This window comes from Pyrgilauda ruficollis, unplaced genomic scaffold (assembly GCF_017590135.1).
Source record: "Pyrgilauda ruficollis isolate IOZ18807 unplaced genomic scaffold, ASM1759013v1 scaffold15, whole genome shotgun sequence".
NCBI classification, from domain to species: domain Eukaryota; kingdom Metazoa; phylum Chordata; class Aves; order Passeriformes; family Passeridae; genus Pyrgilauda; species Pyrgilauda ruficollis.
In genome coordinates, this window is record NW_024513654.1 from 13,484,410 (window position 1) to 13,503,731 (window position 19,322).

The 19,322-nt window shown below is 59.9% G+C and overlaps 1 protein-coding gene across 3 annotated transcripts; it reads left to right on the plus strand.

Moving 5' to 3' along the window:
• Window positions 1-3,408: 3,408 nt before the first annotated feature.
• Window positions 3,409-17,469, plus strand: PPRC1 (PPARG related coactivator 1). Of its 3 annotated transcripts, XM_041461330.1 has the most exons (14): window positions 3,409-3,570; window positions 7,360-7,503; window positions 7,646-7,801; window positions 8,186-8,305; window positions 8,678-11,435; window positions 11,847-11,900; window positions 12,281-12,341; window positions 12,682-12,767; window positions 12,937-13,735; window positions 15,812-15,985; window positions 16,152-16,215; window positions 16,437-16,558; window positions 16,694-16,845; window positions 17,141-17,469. In XM_041461330.1, exons 1-14 carry the CDS (start codon window positions 3,430-3,432, stop codon window positions 17,242-17,244), a joined length of 4,935 nt encoding a protein of 1,644 aa, XP_041317264.1. In that variant the 5' UTR covers window positions 3,409-3,429; the 3' UTR covers window positions 17,245-17,469. The 3 variants fall into 3 exon arrangements, with proteins under 3 accessions (XP_041317264.1, XP_041317265.1, XP_041317266.1); XM_041461331.1 differs by lacking the exon at window positions 7,360-7,503; XM_041461332.1 differs by lacking the exon at window positions 7,360-7,503 and having other exon boundaries at window positions 7,649-7,801.
• Window positions 17,470-19,322: the final 1,853 nt, after the last annotated feature.

Below are 19,322 nucleotides of genomic sequence, written 5' to 3' on the forward strand. Positions count from 1 at the left end.
GCGCCGGCGGCGGGCGGGTGGGGGCGCCTCTGCGCGTGCGCGGGGCGTCCCGTTTCCCCCCCGCCGCGAGCGCGTGCGTGTTGCGTGCGTGCGCGCCCCCCCCGGCTCGTCGCTGCCGCGTTCGCACGCACGCGCCCCCCCTCGATTCCCCCCTCACCGTGAGGGGCGGGGGGATTCCGGTGTGTGGTGCGGGGGTCCGCGAGGGAGGACGTGAAGGGAAGGACGAAGGTCCCCCCTCCGCTCTGAGGAGGCTCTCGGCGCTGCCCCCTGGGGTTTGCGGCCGCCGGAGCAGGGGTAGCCCTCTCCCCAGAGCCCCGTGGGTGGGTGAGGGTTCTCAGGGCTGCGGGGGGTCCCGGGGGAGGCGCAGGGTTGAGGCTTCTGCCCCCTCCCCGGCCGGGGCTGCTCTTCCCAGGGCCTGAGGGAGTCTCAGCTGGAGGGACGAGTGCTCAGGGTCCCATGCCCGGGGTGGCCGATGAGCGCCCCGGGTGTCTTGGGGTCGCTTATTAGGGTTTCCACCTGGGAGGCCGTGGGGACGAGCAGAGGACGTCACGGCTGTTCCGCATGGAGGAGCCTGCTGAAGGCTTGTGCTTTTTGGGACCTTGCCAGTGTCCCAGCCCCGGGGCACGGGAAAGACACGGCGCTGTGGAGGTTGTAGGTGGGAGGGAAGGGGCCGGAGAGGGCCGGAGGGCAGGAAGGAAGGGGGTTCACAGCAGCGCTTTGCACAGTCAGGGAGAGTACGACCGGCGATTGCTGTGCCTTGTGCAGAAGGGGATGGCAGAGGCTGCTAGACAGGAGGCTGGGAGCTGTTCTGGTCTGAGCTGCACCCTGTGTTGGAGAGATGTGACAGCATCCCGGGTGAGGCTGGGGGCCAGAGATGCCAGGGCAGAAGGAGCAGAGTGCCATACGGACAGGATCTCTCTGGGGGACACCCGCCCAAGAGGACCTCACCAGGGATCCTGGCCCAGCCCCACGCAGTTCTGCTCCTGCACACCAGCTGTAGCACCACAGCCCAGTCTGCAAAGGCAAGCACTGTCCCTATACTGCCTTGCCAAGATGCAGCCCCAGCCCCATGATGGCAGCAGTGTCCTGGGCTGAGCAAACTGCCCCAGGGAACCCAAAGCCTTCTCTTCTCTCTGAAGGACCAACTCCAGCCATCTGCTCCTGCCTGGTTGGGACTCACATTCCTCTTTACTGAGTGGAGTGTCCTTTAAGCATCACATGTTTTTTGAGCTCTCCTTTTCACGCTGTGCCTATGAGCCCTGAGCAAGCTGCCCACCCTGGGTGCTGCACAGGCTGAAACTGGATGGCTCTGAGCAGCATCTGGCTGTGCCTGGCCAGGGAGTGGTCACAGCACAGAGGGGGAAGGGAGAGAGCCAGGGATGTAGAATGCGCATTTTCCTTTCTGGCTGTTGTTTGTTTTTCTTGTAAACCAGCAGGAATGCCTGGTGTTGCCCTGTGCCAGGAGTGCATCCCTGCTGGGGATTGTACTGGGGGAGGGAGATACCTCCAGGTGGGATTCCCTATGGTGACACTCCAGGGACCCTATGGTCCCACTTTACAGGATGCACACCAGGCTAGGATTGCTCTGTCAGAGATCAGCCTTCTGCTGCAGGGTCCTGCCACACACAAGGACAGAGGGATTAGGCAGGTTGCTGCATGCCCTGGATGTGCCTAGGGGAGAGGACATGACAGGAAAGGAGGGTGTGGAGCAGGATAAGGAAAGCTGCAGGGCTCCAATGGGAACATTGCTCCACATCCCTGTCAGCAGGTCTCTGGGTGCCAGGTTATAGACAGCTTCTCCTCAGGCCAGTGGACAGAAACTTGGACATTTCAAAAGTGACTTGTTCCTTAACCACACCTGGGCTGCAGAGAACCTGGAACACTTGCCCAGCCTCCCCAGCTTCCTCTGCAGTGCCAGAAGAAGGTGCTGGCCTGAGGAGCCAGTTACATCCAGCAAATTCCTCCACACCCCAGCGGTGTACTCAGATTTGCCCATTGTGACAGGTGTGCTCTGCAGCACTCAGGCATGGATCCATAGGCCTGGAGATCCACAGCCACCTGCCTGCTGCTCAGACAGCATTTTGGCCAGATGCAAGTGTTGGTGAGAAGTGCTATGGGCTCCTTGGCTGAGAAAGTGGAGGGGAGCAGCTACCCTGGACAGAGAGCCTGTTTGTGGCTACAGAGGAGCAGCCCTTGCGAGGCAGGAAGTGATGTGGGACAGGTGATCACATTTTAAAGTCCCTTGTGGCGGGGTGGAAGGAAGGAGAGCAGGATGGGGCTCCATGTGTCAGACATAGTTCAGTCCAATGACCAGGCACAAAGGGCCAAGAAAAGCAGCTCTATCCTGTGGATCCCCAGGGGAATCTGGCCTGGGCAGGCCTGTGCTCCAGGGACTGATGTAGAGGCAGGAACAATTACCCCCCTGCCAGGTAAATTGTGCACTTCAGAGCTCCAGTGAGATGTCCACACTGCACCTGTGCTGCTGTAAGCACATCCCTGAACTCCATGAGATGATCCTACCATCTGTCTAGAAGCCAGAAGCAGAGCCATAGGAAGTGACAGCACCCAAAGGGACACTGGGTTTCCTGAACACAGGGTACCAAGCAGGGCCAGGCCAAGCACCTGTGCACACCTGCACCCCTTGCCTTCTTGAGGAGCCAGGCTGCATAGCAACTGCGTCCAGTGAGCCCAGTTGGGCTCCCTCACATTTTCCAGGTGATCTACTGTGTGCCAGCTTTGGTGACCAGCACAAGGCTAAGCACCCAAGCAGTGACCTGGGTACCCTGCCCCGTTGCCTTGCCAGGAGGCTGCACAGCAGCTCACGGTGCCCATCTCTCCTTTCATACCCGATAGTTTTTTTCATCCCCCTGTGCCCACCACACGTGCGTGTCACCTCTACCAGCCCCACACGAGGTTGAGCTCAATGGAGCACCATGGCAGTGCTGCAAGGCACCTCAGGCAGAGGGAAGGCCCCCAGCATCTCTGCCCTGCTTTCCGGGAAGCGCGGGGACACGCGGGCCGGCCGCACACACGTGCGCGCCAGAGCCGGCGGGGCGGGCCCGTGGCGCCGCGGGAAAAAGCGCGCTTGCCCCGCCCCCAGGGGGCGCTTCCCGCCACTCCCGCCCGCGCCGCCCCTTCCACCGCGCGTCGCGGGGCTGGGCCGACCCTCCTGGTCCCCGCCCGCCGCAGCGATGGCGGCGAAGCCCGAGGGTCTGCCCGCCCTCAAGATGTCCTCCCGCGCTGCCGAGGCCGGGCGCCCCCTCAGGCTGCTGCCCGCCTCTCGGCGCGCGGCCAGCGGCGAAAGGGTGCGCTCCCGGCGTGCCGCGCGCGGGCGGGACGGCGCGGGGATCGCCGGGAGCTGTAGTGCGGGACGGTCCGCGGTCACGTGGCGCTCTCGGCAGTGGCCGCGCTGGGAGCAGAGGCGCCAAGATGGCGGCGCGGCGGGGCGGAGCGGTGCCCGCCGCCAACGGGACCGGGGCCGGTCGCGCTGCCGTCGCGGCCGCTCCGCGGGGCCTGGCGAGCGGCGGAGCCCTGCGCGAGCCGCCTTTCCGCGCCGGCAGTCCCCTGCAGGTAAGGGGCGGCGGGGCGCCGCGGGCCGCGCCGTGACACGTGGAGGCCGGGGCGGCTCCCGCGGCGGCTGCACCACGTGTGCCGGAGCGGGCCCGCCGCACCGGCGGCGGGCGGGGGTCGCGGCACGGGCCGGCGGCGTCTCCGCTCGTCCCGGAGTGGGTCGCCCTTTCTTTGGGTGCGGGAATGTGGTGCCCGGAGCTCTCCCGCCGGCGTGGGGTGTCGGCGCGGGGAGATCACGAGGCTAGGGGGGCCGCACCACGGCCACGGGACCTGGCGAGACGGGTGGCTTGGTGTCCGCTGCGGGAGATGACACCCCGGCCTTGGGTAGTGGGGGACAGGGGGATGCCGCTCGCGTCATTCCCCCGCCGTCCCTCCATCCCGGCGCCGCTCTCTGCCACCTGCGGCCGCGGGGAGCTGGGGCTGGCGCGGTTTGGGACACCGACACCCGCCGGTTTCGGTGGCAGGAGCTCTGGTTGCAGAACGTGTCCCGGGCCGGGAGAGGTTCCCCCAGCCGTACCGAGAGCTTATCCACGGGAAGCGAGGCTTTATCCCGTAGCAAGAGGTTTCCGCGCCGGGGCAGGTGTGGGACGCGGCGCTGCCGCTGTCACCGGCCCCGGTGGGGCCCCGCCGGGGCTGGGCTGGGTGCGCTGCTGTCTGAACGGGGAGCGCGGGGATGCAGCACCCAGGAGGGGACGCGGGGGTACCTGCGTTGTGCGTTTGTCGGGATTTTTTGGGGGGAGCCCTAGGCTTCTGCCTCCGTCAGGGTCCCCCTGAGGGGCTGCCGGGGAGACCTCCCTGGCTGGAGGACACCAAGCCCATCTCGCCCCTCCCCGACGCGAGCAGAGTGGGCTGCGTTGGGGGAAGAGAGGTGTGTTCCCGCCTGATGTTTTCCAAAAGCGGCAGAGGAATCCACGGAGCATCCTCTGGCTGTGCCGCGCTGGCCGGGCGGAGCCCCCCGGCTTCCCGGGCTTACCCCGCGCCCTTGCCGGCAGCTCCGGCGCTGTGAGAGCAGCTTTGGCAGCCCGCCGGGGACCATGGCCGCCCTGTGCTCGGGGCGTAGCCGCAGCACGCCGGGCACACGTGTCAGCAGCGGCCTGCGGGGGCCTCCGTTGTCCCTTCCGGGGACCAGAGCAGCGAGCGCAGTGTACCCTGCGCCGGGTGGGTGCCTGATGAGCTGGTGGCCTTGCTTAGCCTGTGTCCATTGCAAGCAGTTAGCTCCAGTCCCGGTACCCTGCGTGCCCAAAGCCCGCTCTGGGGCTGTGGGCATCCTCCCTTCTCCCCGGCAGTGCTGGTTGCTTGGGCACAGCGTGGCCAGAGCCAAAGCCTGTCCTTGAACATTCCCGTGACCCTCTTCCCTGCAGCGCTGCTTATAGCAAACACAGGGAGATGTGAAGGAAGGCACGGCGGGTTCACCTCTCCCCTCCGGGCTAGGAGTGACAGGGGTCTCTGGCAGGCAGGAGAGCGGGCAGGGACGCTGGAGCAGGCTGGGCTGGTTCGTACCCCCGCCCCGACGCGCAAGCGATGCTCTAGTGATGAAGGCTGCAGGAGGTGCCCGTCCCCAGGTGGATCAAAGGGAATCCTGGGGGAACACAGACCAGGCCGGTGACTCACGGCTGTGAGACTCCTTGTTGCAAGGCGCTGAGTCAAGGGAGTCGAGGAAGGCATGGGAGGTTGCCCGCCCTCCCTCCCGGGCTGCGGGCAGGAGCCACAGGAAGAGGCCATTTGAGTGGGAGGGTTTTACTTCCCTCCCTCGTAATGTCCAGCGCTGATCACAGCTGGAAACCTTTTATTACGTGTTTTCTTTGGGGTGAGCCTCCCTGTGGCCAGATGGGCAGGGCTGTGCCAGCCCCGGGGTGTCCTTCGGATCCCTTTGCCATCTACAGCAGGGGTCAGATGGTCCCTGCGTCCCTGGGCTGCTGATGCTCCATCCTGCTGGCTCCTTCGGTGGCCCGGGTACCTCTGCCTGCCGGTCACCGCTGACTCAGGGCTGCACTCCGGGGCTGGGCGTGTGAGCCTGGATGTCCTCCCAGTATCTGCGTGAGGATTGGTAGGGAATCGCAGCCAGGCTGCGCCTAGAGGGCTGCCAGCAGGCTCTGCTGCGCTCTGACCAGCAGCCAGCACCGGCGAGGGAGGGGATTGGAGATGCTGAGCAGGAAAACTGCTCTAAAACTGCTCCATAGCCTGATCTGCATGGTGAGGTGGAGTGGTGTCCTGGTATCACTGGTGGGCTCCACTTACAAGCAGAGGGCCCTAGAACTGGCTGGTCTGCGCTGGCAAGCTCTCTGCTGAGCCCCAAACCACTGTAGACTCCTGATCCTTAGGGTTGTCATGTCACAGACTGGGGGAATTTGGATGGGTAGCTTCAGGGCATTGCTGTGGATGTCCTGATTCCCAGCTTTGATTTGATTCCCAGCCTGGTCTTGGGGTGCCTGTGTTCTGGGGTTGCACAGGGCTCCTGGCTGTGCTGTGGCCAGCAGTGCCTGCTTAGTCTTATCAGAGGAAGTCTCTGAAGAGCCCCAGGGACCAGGGGTTTGGGCATGTGGCTTTGGTGCTGTTGTATTTTAGAAACATCTATTTCATGAAATGCCTGCTGTCTCTCTGGTGTAGTTTACTGCTTGCTAGAAGAGGATTTCAAAGTATTAGCAGCTTCTCTCTAGGGACAAGGTACAATTTGTTCTGCATGGGCACAGGCTCACGCAGGCTGTGGTACCTGCATGAAACAGAGGTGAACTGCATCATATGTGCATCCCCCAAAGTTCAGCCATATTCTCACGGTGCTGGTGCTGCTCCAAGGGCAGGAAGGTGGGTCGCAGCCTGCTAGCTTTGGGAGGGAGGTGTACTCTCCCAGGGCTCTGTCCTTGGTGCCCTTATCTTCCCAGCCTCCATTATCTTTCTGCCTAAGCCCATCTACAAACAGGAATTCGCATCCTGTCTCGTGCTGGTGGCACGCCTGTACTGCTGCTCTGCTCTTGTCCTGTGGCTCTGCTCAGCTGGGGGCTGCAGCCCCTGCCCTTGCCCAGCATCTGGCTTTTCCTGGACATCCTGCAGCATGGCTGTGTGACACCCTGGAGTGCAGTGCAAATACTTTTTTGAAGTTACCCAAGCATCCCTAGAGGTGGCTGGGGGACTGGAAAGGATGTGGGGTTGGAAATTTGGAGGAGGGAGTGTAACAAAGCTGGTTTGGTCCTGGATTGCAAGCACAGACCATGTGCTCTTGTAGCCTGCAGCAGAGGTATTGGGGTAGGGCTCTGGCAGTGGCAGCTGGCTGCACCCCTCTTGCTGACTCCTGCACTTTTGTTATGAGTTTTGTAATGGTTTTGGGCTTTTCTGAAGCGCCAACAGCCAAAATTGGAGGAGCGCGTGACAGTCCATGAGGTGGCTGGAGCTGGCCTGTCCCCTTCCTGTCCTGCACGACCAGTGTGTGGTATTGGGCAGAGCCTGGTGTTTTATCCATTCATCTTTCCCAGTCCTGCAGCTGCAGAGTGAATCAGGCAGAAATTTTCGGTGTGGAGGCATCCTGGGTAATTGGAAGGGTCTCGGTCTGAAAGCAGCACAGGCCTTTGTGCAGTGGACTCTCCTGAAAGCAAGGGGGAAGGTCCCCCTTGTGGGTGGCGACCTTCTGACCTGCAGCTGCATCCCACCTGCTTCCTCTGCGTGTTCAGGATGCTGGGGGTGCCCAGCCACAGTTTGCAGCTCAGGCTGTGGGGAGCCCCTGCGTACTGTGAGGAAATCAGTGCTGGTAGTGAGGCTGTGCAAAGTGTTTACCTGGCTCCCCATGCTCCTCAACAGTGCTTTTCCCTTGAGGATGATGACCTGAACTTAACATCGTTGGATGCAGAAACCATCTTAGAGGCTGAACAGATCCTGGGGACAATGCAGAACTATCTTGACTCCTCTGTGATCTCCATCATTGAGGATCTTTCTCTGAGCGAGGTGGGAGCTCACACACAGATGTGGGATGTGGTGGCCGGGCTGGCCTTGGCCGTGGCATGGGTGGGGGGGATGGCAGTGTCCTCAATGTCCAGGTCTTTGGGCTGTATCCCATTGCCCTCTGAGACTGTCCCTACTCTTGCAGCAGAGCAAGGTCTGCCTGGATGCACAGAACGAGCTGTCCCTGCTGACTGCCATCACAGAGATCCTGGACAGCACAGATGATGAGACCTTGTCCCCCTTTGATACCATCATGGATGCAGAGCTGCTGACATCACCTCGTGAGCGGGAGAATCCCTCAGTAAGTTGTGGAGCAGGTGCAGCCTGACCCCAGAGCCCATGGGAAGATGCTCAGGCAGGGCTCTGCTAGGTCCTAGCATGAGGGTGCCCTGAAGTAGTAGGACCCTGGTCCCCAGCACCCTAAGATGTACTCTCATGACAGTTCCAATATGAGATAAGTGCTCTGGAGGGCCGTGCCTCCCCCTTTATATAGAGCCAGAGATGTGCCAGAGGCTTTGGGGAGCAGCCTGTCCCCAATGGGAGCTGTGTGCAGTGTGGGTGAAACAGGGCTGCTTGCTCTGGGGCTTTGTGGGGTGAAGTGTGTGGGCACTGTGGAGCTGGGGATGGCCTGTCCCCTTCAGCAGCATAGACCTGCCACTGTCTCATCGTCTGTCCATCTTTCCAGTTTCAGAAGTTTCTCACCTTATCCCGCCCGTTGCTGGAGTGTGACAGCCCTACCCTGGAACAGCCTAAGGCTCTCAGGCCTCTCAGCAGCAGCAGCAGCAGTGTCTCTGTGGTTGGGAAGGTGAGCAGCTGAGCAGGGCGAGCTGAAGCAGCAGTGTTGGGGTGGTGCTGAGATAACTGCCTCTGCTGCAGCCCCCAGCCCCGGCCTTCCCTCCTGGCACAAGCATCCTTTCCCTGAGATGATGCTTTTGCAAGGCACCAGTGGCAGTGGGAGCAGGGTCTGCCTCACGTGGTGGGTTCCAGGGACTGGGAATGCTCCCATAGGAGCGTCAGATTTCCAGTTCTCTTGTGTTTTAGCGGGCAGGCTGAATGTGTCCCAGCTTTTTGCCGGCCATGGGACTTTGCTGCAGAGCTGCAGCAGACCCCGTTGGCTGTCCTGGGGGAGTGCTGCTAAAAGCCCAGGAACTGATGTTTGTGTGGTCCCCCTTCCCAGACTGACACAGATGTGGCCTGGGACTGTGCTACTCATGGCCTTGAGGACCCAATGCTGCCAAAGAAGCAAGTCTGCAGTACCCCGAGAGTGGAGAGGAAGATGGGCTGGCACCGAGCCCGAGAGCAGCCCCTGCCACAGCGCAGTGATGGGGAGGAAGAAGAGGAAGAGGCTGCCTTGAGCTTGGAGCTAGATGGCAGCATGGAAGCTGTGAATTTCTGTGTGAGCGAGGCAGGGGCGGCGCTGGAGGAGCATGAAGACCCCTGCATCATCAACACAGGTGACGTATCCCTGAGTGAGCTGGTGAAGTCCATGCACCCTTACTGCCTGCCCACCTTCACTGTGTGCCTGGACCCTGACACGGAGCCTGTGGCCAAGGAGCTTCTGAGCAGTCCTGTCTTGCTGGAAATTGTGCCTGGAGAGGGAGAGAGTGTAGAGATCCCTGTGGTTCTGCAGCCCTTGACTCCCAGCTCCCCTGACCTGGAGCCCCAGCTCCTGGGCGTAGAGGAGACTACCAGGGAGTCAGTCCCAGAAGATCGAGGGGAGCTGCCAGGAGCTCTAACCCAGGAAAATGGGTTGGAAGAGGGGAAGGAGGAAAAACTGCCTGGGAAGGAGCCTTCATGCAGTACCCCAGAGGCCACCTCCCCACTGGAGACAGCAGCACCTGGAACCTCAGGTCCCAACAGCAGCTCCTGGCACAGCACAGAAGCCCCAGCAGGTGGAAAACGTGAATGCTCTGAGAAGGGACGGGGCCGTGAGAGAGCAAGGAAGAGTCGGAAAAAGAAAGCAGAGGAGGACCAAAGCAAGCAGGCCAGGCCTGGCAGGGACTGTGTAGCCCACCGGCTCCATTCTGCTGGCTCTGGACAGCCCCATGTCCAGCCAGCCATCAGCCGACAGCGGGCAGAGTGTCCCTCTGTTCAGGTCTCAGACTTCCTGGCACAGCAGCTGGAGCGAGCCCGCAAGGAGGGGCAGATGGAGCTGCGTGCTGAGCGGGCACCGCGGCCCCGGGGCAGGCCTCAGAGCACAGCAGGGGCCTTCCTGCCCAAGAAGGTGAAGCAGGAGCTGCAGAAGGAGCCAGCACCAGAAACCGTCAATGGCCAGCCTCCAGTGGCCCTGGAGAAGAACAAGACTCTGGTGTCCCTGGAGAAGACTGCACCAAGTGTGGAGGGGCAGCCAGCAGCTGCATGTCCCAGCCTGACAGACCAGGCTGAGGGCCAGGGAGATGTGCAGCCATCTGCTGGACAGAGCATTGGGGTCTCGGAGGCTGCCTCTCAGCTCCCAGAGCAAGGTGTTGGGCTGGAGCCTGCCCAGACGCTGCCAGCAGCAGAGCCGAGTGAGGGCCTGCCTAAGGAAGCCAAACCCAAGGCCCTGAGCCTGCGTGAGTACCGCATCCGCATGCTGCACCGTCAGCCCAGCACGGGTGGCAGCCAGGAAGGCAAGAAGCAAGTGTCCAGTAAATGGCCCAGTGTCCCTGAGCCTCCAACAGAGCTGGCAGAGATCCCCTGCCTGGTGTCACCCATGCGCTCTGCCACCGAGGCAGACAGTGCTCAGAAGGGACCAGACAAACCCACCAGCCCTGCTGCTGTCCCTTCTCCTGCCAGCAAAGCTCCCACTGCTCTGACTTCAGCCCCAGCACCTGCCACAGCTCCACCACTGCCATCGACACCAATGCCTTTTGTCGCACCAAATGTGCCCCCAGCTGCTGGGGTGGCCCCCACTGGGATGCCACCAGCCTCTGCCGGTGCTTATGCCCTTTACCCACCAGTGCCTTCCTGGCCCTGCTTCAGCCCGCAGCCCATGGGCTGCCATGCTTTGCCCCCACCACCACCCAGTGCCAGCTCCTCCAGTACTTTTCACATGGTGCCTGGCCTCCCACCTCCAGCCATGGCCTGGCCCCCTCCACCTTTGCCACCCCCGCCTCCATTTGGCCCAGGTGGCCCCTATGCCCCAGTTGGGTGGGCACCACCATCCTACTGGCCTGGAATCCCCATGCCGCCTCCGGTGCCTTCCCTTGCGTACAGGGACCCTGGAGCAGCAGTGCAGGCCACCACTGCCTTCCCAGCTGGCAGCCACCCTGGCACAGCCCCTTTGCATGGGCAGTCTCCTGCTGCCCCTATGCTGAGCTGCCCAGAGCCACCGGCCTTCCCTGCCCAGTCACCTGCTGCCCCGACCAGTGAGATGGGGACTGCAGGTGGCCCTGCCAGGCCAGCAGCTGGCAGGGTGTCAGATCCCAGGAGGCAGGCACGGATGGCAGGAGAGAGCTCCCTCCCCAAGGCCCCTCTGGCTCCAGCCCCAGCCCAGCCCCTGCCAGCCCCCTCAGCTGCTACTGCCCAGCCCAGCAGGGTCCCTCCTGCAGTGCCAGTCCCCCAGGCTGTCCCCACCCAGTCTCTGGAGGAGTCCCAAGCTGCAACTCCTAACCAGCTCCCAAAGGCCCCCTCAGCTGCCATCTGCTGCCCGGCAGAGGTGTCTCCTGCCCCTGTTGAGGAGTCCCCTGGCACCCATGCCACGGAGAAGGCTGTAGGGCCAGGGAAAGAGGCAGCAGAGAAAGCCCTGTTGGAGCCCAAGGCAGCTGCTGGGCAGGAGGTGCCTGGCCAAAAATCCACCTCCCAGGCTGTGGCACCACCACGGAAAGCAGGTCGAGAGAGCAGCCTTCCCACCAAGGCACCCACTGTGCGGCCATGGAGGCACCAGCCACTTCTCAGCCCAGCCCAGCCCAGAGACAGCAGCAAGGACATTGTGCAAGCCTTCATCAGCGAGATCGGTGAGTGGGAGGGCTGCAGGATGCTGGGTTGAGTGTCAGCAGCCAGCAAGGCTGCAGTGCTGCCGGCAGCCTGGGTAGCAGGACTGGTTCCTGGCACTTCTGGGGGTGAGGGTGGCAAAGCCATGCCCACAGGCTTGCAGTCTCTTCCCAGTACTCTGCTAGGATGTTGCTTACAATGGATGGTCTGGGCTGGCTGTCCTGAAACTACTTCCTTCTGGGACTGCAGAGCTGGGTGCTCCTTTCCTTGTGGGAGACACACCTGCTGCAGGCTCTCTTACTGCTTTTCCTCCCCAGTACTTGCCCCACCATCTAGGGAGGCTGATGCAGGGGCAGAGTGGGGTTGGGGTGCATCACTGCGGTGCTGGGGGAATTCCAGCTGATCTGACTTGCTGTGCTTTCTCCCTGGCTCAGGGATTGAAGCCACCGACCTGTCCAGCCTGCTGGAGCAGTTTGAGAAGTCTGAAGGTGCGGATCTAGCATGCCATCCCCTGCAGGGCTCCCTCCATGCCATGCTGGCCTCCCTGGGCTGTCCATGCTTCCTGTGTCAGGGTGGTAGTGGGGAGGGCTGTAATGCTGCTGCCTGCGGGCTCATGTTATCCTGCCCGGGTGTTTTGTCCTGCGGCTGTCTCTGCCTCCATCTCCTTGGCCTATGGAAACACCTGGGGGTCCCCATGGCAACCAAAGGGGTGGTGAAGAGTCTGTGAAGGAAAAAGGATGTGCAGCTCCTATCTTCAGGGAGCCGGGTTTCAGGTGCTGTGCTCTTCCCAGCTGTTCCTGGGGTGCTTTGTTGATCCTGTCCTTCGGCCCTACTTGTTGCCACTTTCACCTACCTGTTCTCTTTTCAGCCAAGAAGGAGGAAACTCCTGTACAGCCCCCTGAGGAAAGGCAGCTGACAGGGAGCTCTGGGTGAGTCAAAACCTTGGCACCTGGTGCCCAGCATGGAGCCCAGCAGAGCAAGGGCACAGGGCAGCTTTCAGTCCTGGCAGGATTTGAAGTGTGCTGGGGCTGTGTCCATTGGCCCAAGAGGGACTGAACTTTTTGCTGGACTGGGACAGAGCTCGCACTTAGGGGGAAAAATTGGGTCAAGCAGTGATGGGCATGACCAGGCTGTGCAAGTTTTATCCTTTCAGCTCTCTTGGATCCTTGTAAACTGGCCAGTGGGGCAGATTGAGTGGGTGCCCCAGGTGTGGCGAGTGGGGCTGGGCCTTGCTTGCTGTGTTTGACAAAGCTGTTTTCCCATTCTCAGGCCTGAGACCCAGCACGAGGCACCAACCCAGCAAGACAGGAAGCCCCCAGATGGCCTGCAGGCCTCTGAGCTGGCCAACGTAGCAGGTAATGAATACTTGGGACAAGGGAGGGTAGTCTGCCATGTCATGGCAGGGCTGTTGTGTGTGTCTGGGGAGACACCTTGGGGAGTGAGGGGGGCTGGAATATGAGGGAGCCCCAGCTGGGTGAGTTGCAGCAAAGGGCTGCTCTTGTAAGCATTCTGGTGCTCTGCCAGGCCTCACACCCCCAGCGACACCTCCTCACCAGCTCTGGAAGCCTTTGCCTGCTGTCTCACTGCTAGCCAAGACCAAGTCACCTGGGTCCATGCCCCAGGAAGGGCCCCAGAAGACAACCAAGCTGATGAAAGTCAAGCCACTGCTCCCAAACAAGATCCAGGTGAAGAGCATGGTGCCAGCCCCTGCCAGCACAGCCCCCAGCCACGTCTGCTCGGGAGACCATGACTACTGCATCCTGGGTGCACCGCGGCCCGAGAGCAGCAATATGCCTGGCACACAGCCCCCTGCTGAAGGTGGCTCCCGCTGGAATGTCAAACACCACCGGGACATCACTATCAAACCCATCTCCTCCTTAACCAAACGGACTCTGGACCAACCTGAGCCCACCCCACCAGCCCCTAACACCATCGTGGGGCACAGCCTGGAGCCCCTGGGGATGGCCTGCCCAGCTCCCCTGGATTATCGGACTACCATCCCCAACAAGGCCACCACCGGGTGCAGCAGTCCCCCCACCTCAGTGCTCCTGTCTCCAGCTGCATCCCCCTGCCGGGACCAGGAGGTGCGGACTCCCAGTGCCCAGCCCAGCCATGCTGCTGCCAAGAGGTCCCTGCGCTGCTACCGGAGACCCCAGGACTCACCCAGCCCCTCTACTGACAGCTGGAGGGCTGGCCGGAGCCGTGCCAGCCGTTCTTTCAGCTCCAGTTCGGATGGAGCTAGCGAGTCCTCCTCTTCATCTTCATCCTCGTCCTCCCGATCCCGGTCACGGTCGCTCTCTCCACCTCCCAAGCGGTGGCGAAGGTAAGCAGTGGATTGTTGCTTGCTCTTGGGGCAGTGTATTGGTTAGAAAAGATAGGTGTCTGCTAAGGAGGGCAGGAGCCTCTCTTGAAATTGAAAATGTAAACTCCCTCCTTCTGAATTGTTATAATTTTGAAATTAAGGGGCTCTCAGGCAAAGATATGGGAATAGGAATAACAATTCTTTACTAGGACAATTAAAATAAAAAATGCAATAATACAAGAAGCACTGACAGAGTCAGAATGGTCAGGGTGTTGGTAGCAGACCGATTAAATGGTGGTTGCTGTCCTCCTGGAGTGACAGATGTGGTTCTGTTGAAGCGGTGATCCTGTAGAAGGATGTAGTTTTCCTCTGAAGGTTCAGTGGTGGTGTAGATGGGCCTGGTCTTCCTCTGGGAATCCAGTGGAAAAATGCCCCGCTGGGTTTCCAAATGTCAGATTTTTCTTTAGGTAGGAATGCTTGGCTCCTCCCCCTGGGTGGAGCATCTCACCATGGGAAGATGTAATTTTATGCAGTGAGAATCAGTGGCCCATTAACTGAAGATGTTTCCCTGGATAGAGGATGGGTCATGGAAGAGATAAAGAACACTGCTCCACCTGGTTTCAACAAGTGGTGATAGAATATGTACTTCTGGTTACATCTTTCATTGCAACCTAAGACGAGTAGTTGTCCAGTGGCCAGTCTTTTGCAAGAGCCCAGACACATCTTTATGGTCCTACTGGATGGCTGGATTTGATGCTTTTGTCCTTGTGGTCCTTCTGAAGAGATGTTTGGCTCGCAGAGGTGGGAGGAGCTGCAGCAACACCCTGCCCATCCAGTTCTGGCTGAAGCCCACATCTGGGCCCATATACCTGCAAAGCCACCACTGAGCCAGACTCCTGGAACACCCAAACCATGTTACAAGTCCTTGGCTGCATCTTTGCTTTTGGATGCTTTCTCTGGAGTATTACGGCAGGTGTTCATACTTGTGCCGTGGGGCTGCTGCAGCCCTTGGTATAGAAATGAGAGGAGCCACAGTGGAGCTCTCCAGGGAGCTGCTGGAGGCAAGCAGGGAAAAACCTGTCTAGCTTGGCTGCCTCAGGGGCTCCCTGTTCTCCTTATGCAGGTGGCTGTGTAGGAAAGTGGGACACCTTGATCTCTGTGGGATGCATGTCTTTTGGAGTCCTTGTGCATCTGAGTGATGTGCAGCCTATCCCAGCTGGGCTGGGAGGCACTGGAGGTGGTGAAGGGTTTCTCCTTCTGTCGTTCTCTTGGTGTCCAGCCAGTTCTGGAGACGTCCCTGGGCATGAGGGGCCTGTCCAGCCAAGACCCCTTCATTGATGGCCAGTAAATTCAGAGGCTGGAGCTGGAAAAGGCAGGTATAAAAGTGCCATGTTCCATGGATGTGCAGCTTGGGGATTGTCAAGCAACACATCTGGCTTGGCTTTCCAGCAAATGAGCTGGCCTTGTGCTGGAAAATGTCCCCATGTACTGTGCCACCCTGACTTGCTGTCCTCCAGGAGAATATGTAGCAGAGCCAGGCAGCATGCCCTGCCAGGCCTGGGTTTGCCCATGGCGGGGATCACCTATGGCTAGCATATCTGGAGAGGGACTGTGCTTCTGGCTGGAGGAAGCACAGCTTAATCCCAGTTGTGTTTTGGTCTTGCTGTCCTTAAGCTTTCCCCGGCCCTGCTGGAGAAGCTCTTAGTCTCTGTTCACATGGCTGTTGAGTACAACGTGGATATGGTGTTGTCCTGTGCATGTTGTGGGGCTCAGCACAGAAGTTCTAGCCCTTTCTGAGCCCTCCCAGGCACAGCCCTGTGCTTCACAGTTGCCCTGTGACTATTTCTTGCTCTTCAGAAGCTGTGCCTCCTGTGAGCCTGCTCCCTTTACTCTGTGGCATTGGGAGCCAAATGGAGCAACATTTCTATAGTGTTGTTGCTGCCCTGGCAATCTTGGGCAGAGGCTTCCCCATCCTGGGGATGGGTGCTGTCCGAGTGGGATGCTGGATACCATGGGGATGATGGATATCTTTTTCTACTTTGGAGCCTTATGATGCTGGACAAAGGGAGGACTCAGCTGTATCTCTCCTTCCCCCAGGTACCGTTCAAGATGTTCCCACAGCTCCTCCTCTCGCTCCAGCTGTGGGTCATGTGGCAGGTCCCGGGACAGGTCCTCATCCTCGTCATCAACATCCTCTTACTCATCCAGGTCCACATCCCGCAGCCAGTCCCGCTCCCCCTCGCCCCGCGGGAGGAGTAACAGGTGGAGAAGGTGAGCATGGCCATCCTGCAGGGCTGTGAGCTCTCCCCAACCCATCTCCCAGCCTTCTGTGGAGCAGGGATGGACCCACTCCTTCAAGATCTCCCTTACTTTTGGAATCACTCTTCTAACACCCCCATGATTTCATAGCTCATGTGCCTGGTTTCTGCCCTGACAGATACAGTTATGATGCACAGGACCACTACCAAAGGCAGAGGATCCTCCAGAAGGAACGTGCAATAGTGAGTGATGGAGGGCTGGGAATCTGGAACTAGAAATTTGTGGGTTCACAGCCTCTCTGTCACTTCAGAAGCAGAGGAGGTTTCTGCAGGGGGGTGCAGCCTTGCCAGCAGCATTGCTGGGAGGCCCTGGCCAAGGCACAGTGTGATGGGAGGCCATGCAGGGAGGGTGTTCTGTGCGAGAGAACACCCTCTGCTCATGGATGGGTCATCCCTACCCGCAGGAAGAGCGGCGAGTTGTGTTTATTGGCAAGATTCCCAGCAGGATGACACGGTCGGAGCTGCGGCACCGCTTCTCTGTGTTTGGGGACATTGAGGAGTGTACCCTGCATTTCCGCTCCGAGGGGTAAGAGCTGTGGGAAGATGGGTCTGTCCCTTCTCAGGGATGACTCCTCTTGGCACTTTTCCCATTACTCGAGGGGATGTTGCAAACCAAGGGGGGACAAACATAACTGTTGCTGCTGATCTCCTCCAATGTCAGGGATAACTATGGCTTTGTCACGTACCGCTATGCTGAGGAAGCCTTCGCTGCCATTGAGAGTGGGCACAAGCTGCGGCGCCCAGACGAGCAGCCCTTCGACCTCTGCTTTGGTGGCCGCAGGCAGTTCTGCAGGAGGAACTACGCTGACTTGGGTGAGTTGCACAGCCTCCAGGTTGGGTCCTCCCTGGGTCCTTCTCTTCTTTCCAGAGGCGTAGGAGTCCCCATCCTTGGGGTTAGTCAGGGTTGGCAGCAGAGCCACATCTAGGAACTGTCCGGCCCTGAATGATTGAATGGGGGCTCCCTGTCTCTCCAGCACTGTGTTGGAGGCTGGCCCAACTCTGGGTCTAGAGGCTGGCAGGTGAAACAAGATAAGAAGTTTGCTGTGGGAATGGCCCGAACTGTGCCAGTGTTTCATGGGCTCAAGACACCTCTCCCCATCTCTTCCAGATTCAAACCGTGAGGATTTTGACCCAGCTCCCGTCAAGAGCAAGTTTGACTCCCTGGACTTCGACACACTGCTGCGGCAGGCACAGCGCAGTCTGCGGAGGTAGCGGCAGGCAAGGCGGAGCACCCGCCCCCACTTTTATACTCAAATACAAAAGGCAAAAAAAGTATGGAGAGAGAGATGAGATTTTTAATAAAATGAAAAAGGAAAAAAATTTGTTTTATAACCAATATTTAAGGAGGATGGGTCATTGGCCTTCAACTGGAGCAGTCCAGGCAACTGACAGCCCTGGGCTTGCCCCAGACATATAATAAATGTGGATGCCCAAACAGCAGCACTGCCTTGTTTCCTCCTTTGCATGGGATATTCCCAGGTGTGGGTTTAGACTGTGGCACCCCTCAAGACCCCGGGGACTATGCCTGTGGTATGGCCCCAATGAAATGTTGCACAGGTTGTGGACTGGGCACAAGAGTGGGATGTCTGGGGAGGGTGGGGCAGGACTGAGGTCACCAAGCGTGTGACTGTCACTCTGGCAGCCTGCAATGGCCTGGCACGGGGTGAATGCCTCTCTGAGGGTCCCTCTGACAGTCTCGGGCTCTGCTGGCTGCAGAACTTGGCACCCCGAGGCTCCCAGCAGTTTTTGGGCCACCTGCACCACCCGCAGTGGCCACGGGGGGGCAGTGCAAGATCCTCCACCGCCGCTCCCGGCAGTGAGCTGGGAACGGGCTCTAGCCCTTGGCCAGAGCTCGGGCAGGGCTCTGCTCGCTCCGAGCCCACTGCCCTGTGTGCCTGTCCCCTTCGAGTCTGCTCCTTGGTATTGCTGCGGCTCGCCAGAAAGAGAGGGGAGACATCTCATCTCTGGGTTTCTCCCGAGGGAGAGGTGTTTGTGTGACTGCAGAGAGATTGCAGCTGTCTGCAGTGGCATGGTGCTTGGCAGGAAAGGGTGGCCAGTGGCAGGGAGGGATGGATGATGCCTGTCTAGGCCCTCTCAGTGCATTGCAGCTCATGGAGGAGGGGAGTGATTGCAGGCAGCCCTTAAGGGAGTATGCTTGGGCCTGCTGCCAAGCATCTTTCCTGCTCCCTGCTCTTGTGCTGGCCGTCACAGAAAAGCCCTGCCTTGGACGGCTCCTGGGCTGGGACAAGCTTGTGGGTCCCTTGCAGGTGGCAGTGCTGACTGGGAATGCTGAGATGGCATAGAGTACCTTGGCTTCAGGACTGGGACAGGCTTGGGGTGAGGTGCAGTGGCACCTGTTTGAGCCCTCTCTTGGCACACCCTGGGTCTGGAAAGCCTGCAGCTGCCCAGCTAGGCAGTGCAGAGCTGGGAGGGTCTGGAGGGAAGTGATGGGCAGGGGATGGACCCCCATCCATTCCCAGGGTTTTTCATGGTGTTTGGGGTGGGAGGGGCTGGTCAAAGTCCCTTCAGATCCCTTACTTGTGGAGGCAGCACCCACTCCCAATAGTGTGAGCGCAGGGAGGGGAATAGGGGCAATAAACCCAGGGTGGGGGGTTCAGCCAAGTTGATGCTGATGTTGCCATTTGGATCATGTTCAAGGCTATGAGCCTTTTGTGGCTGTGCCTGGGTGTATTGCAGCACTCTTACGGACTGGCACTGTGGCTGGAGCCCACCTCTTCCCTCGCTGCTCCCCTAAATGGAGTGAGGTGCTCCTACTTCTGCCTGCACACTGGTGACTTGTGCTGCTGCACTGCTCAACCCAGGGAGGCCTCTGCAGTACCCAGGGATGTGGGTTACAGTAAGGCTGCCTGTAGGTGGGCCCTGAGTGAGCTCCCACCCTGTGCTCTCCTGCCTGGCCTGGACTTTACACAAGGGAGGGTCCAAGAAGGCAGCTGAAGGCAAGGTTGTGAGTGGGATAGAGGAAGGGAGGCAGGCAGGGGGCTGTTAATCAGTAATGCAGTTCTTCCAGGGACATCAAAGGAGGGGGTGACAGCCAGGGCCCAGTGGGGTCTTGTGGGGAGGATGTGTGTCCCTTTCTGTGAGTTCATGCAAAGCCCTGTGGTTGCAGCACACCTGCAGTCCCTCTCCTGCCCAGAGCTGCTGGGCCAATGGTGGTGCTGACCAGCATCTCCCTGGTCTCAGAGCTGCCACAGGAGTGGCAGATGTGGATCCAAGTGTTACAGGGTGAGCGTCTGTTAAACCAGTTGTGAAAACACTCTCCAGCTGTTGGG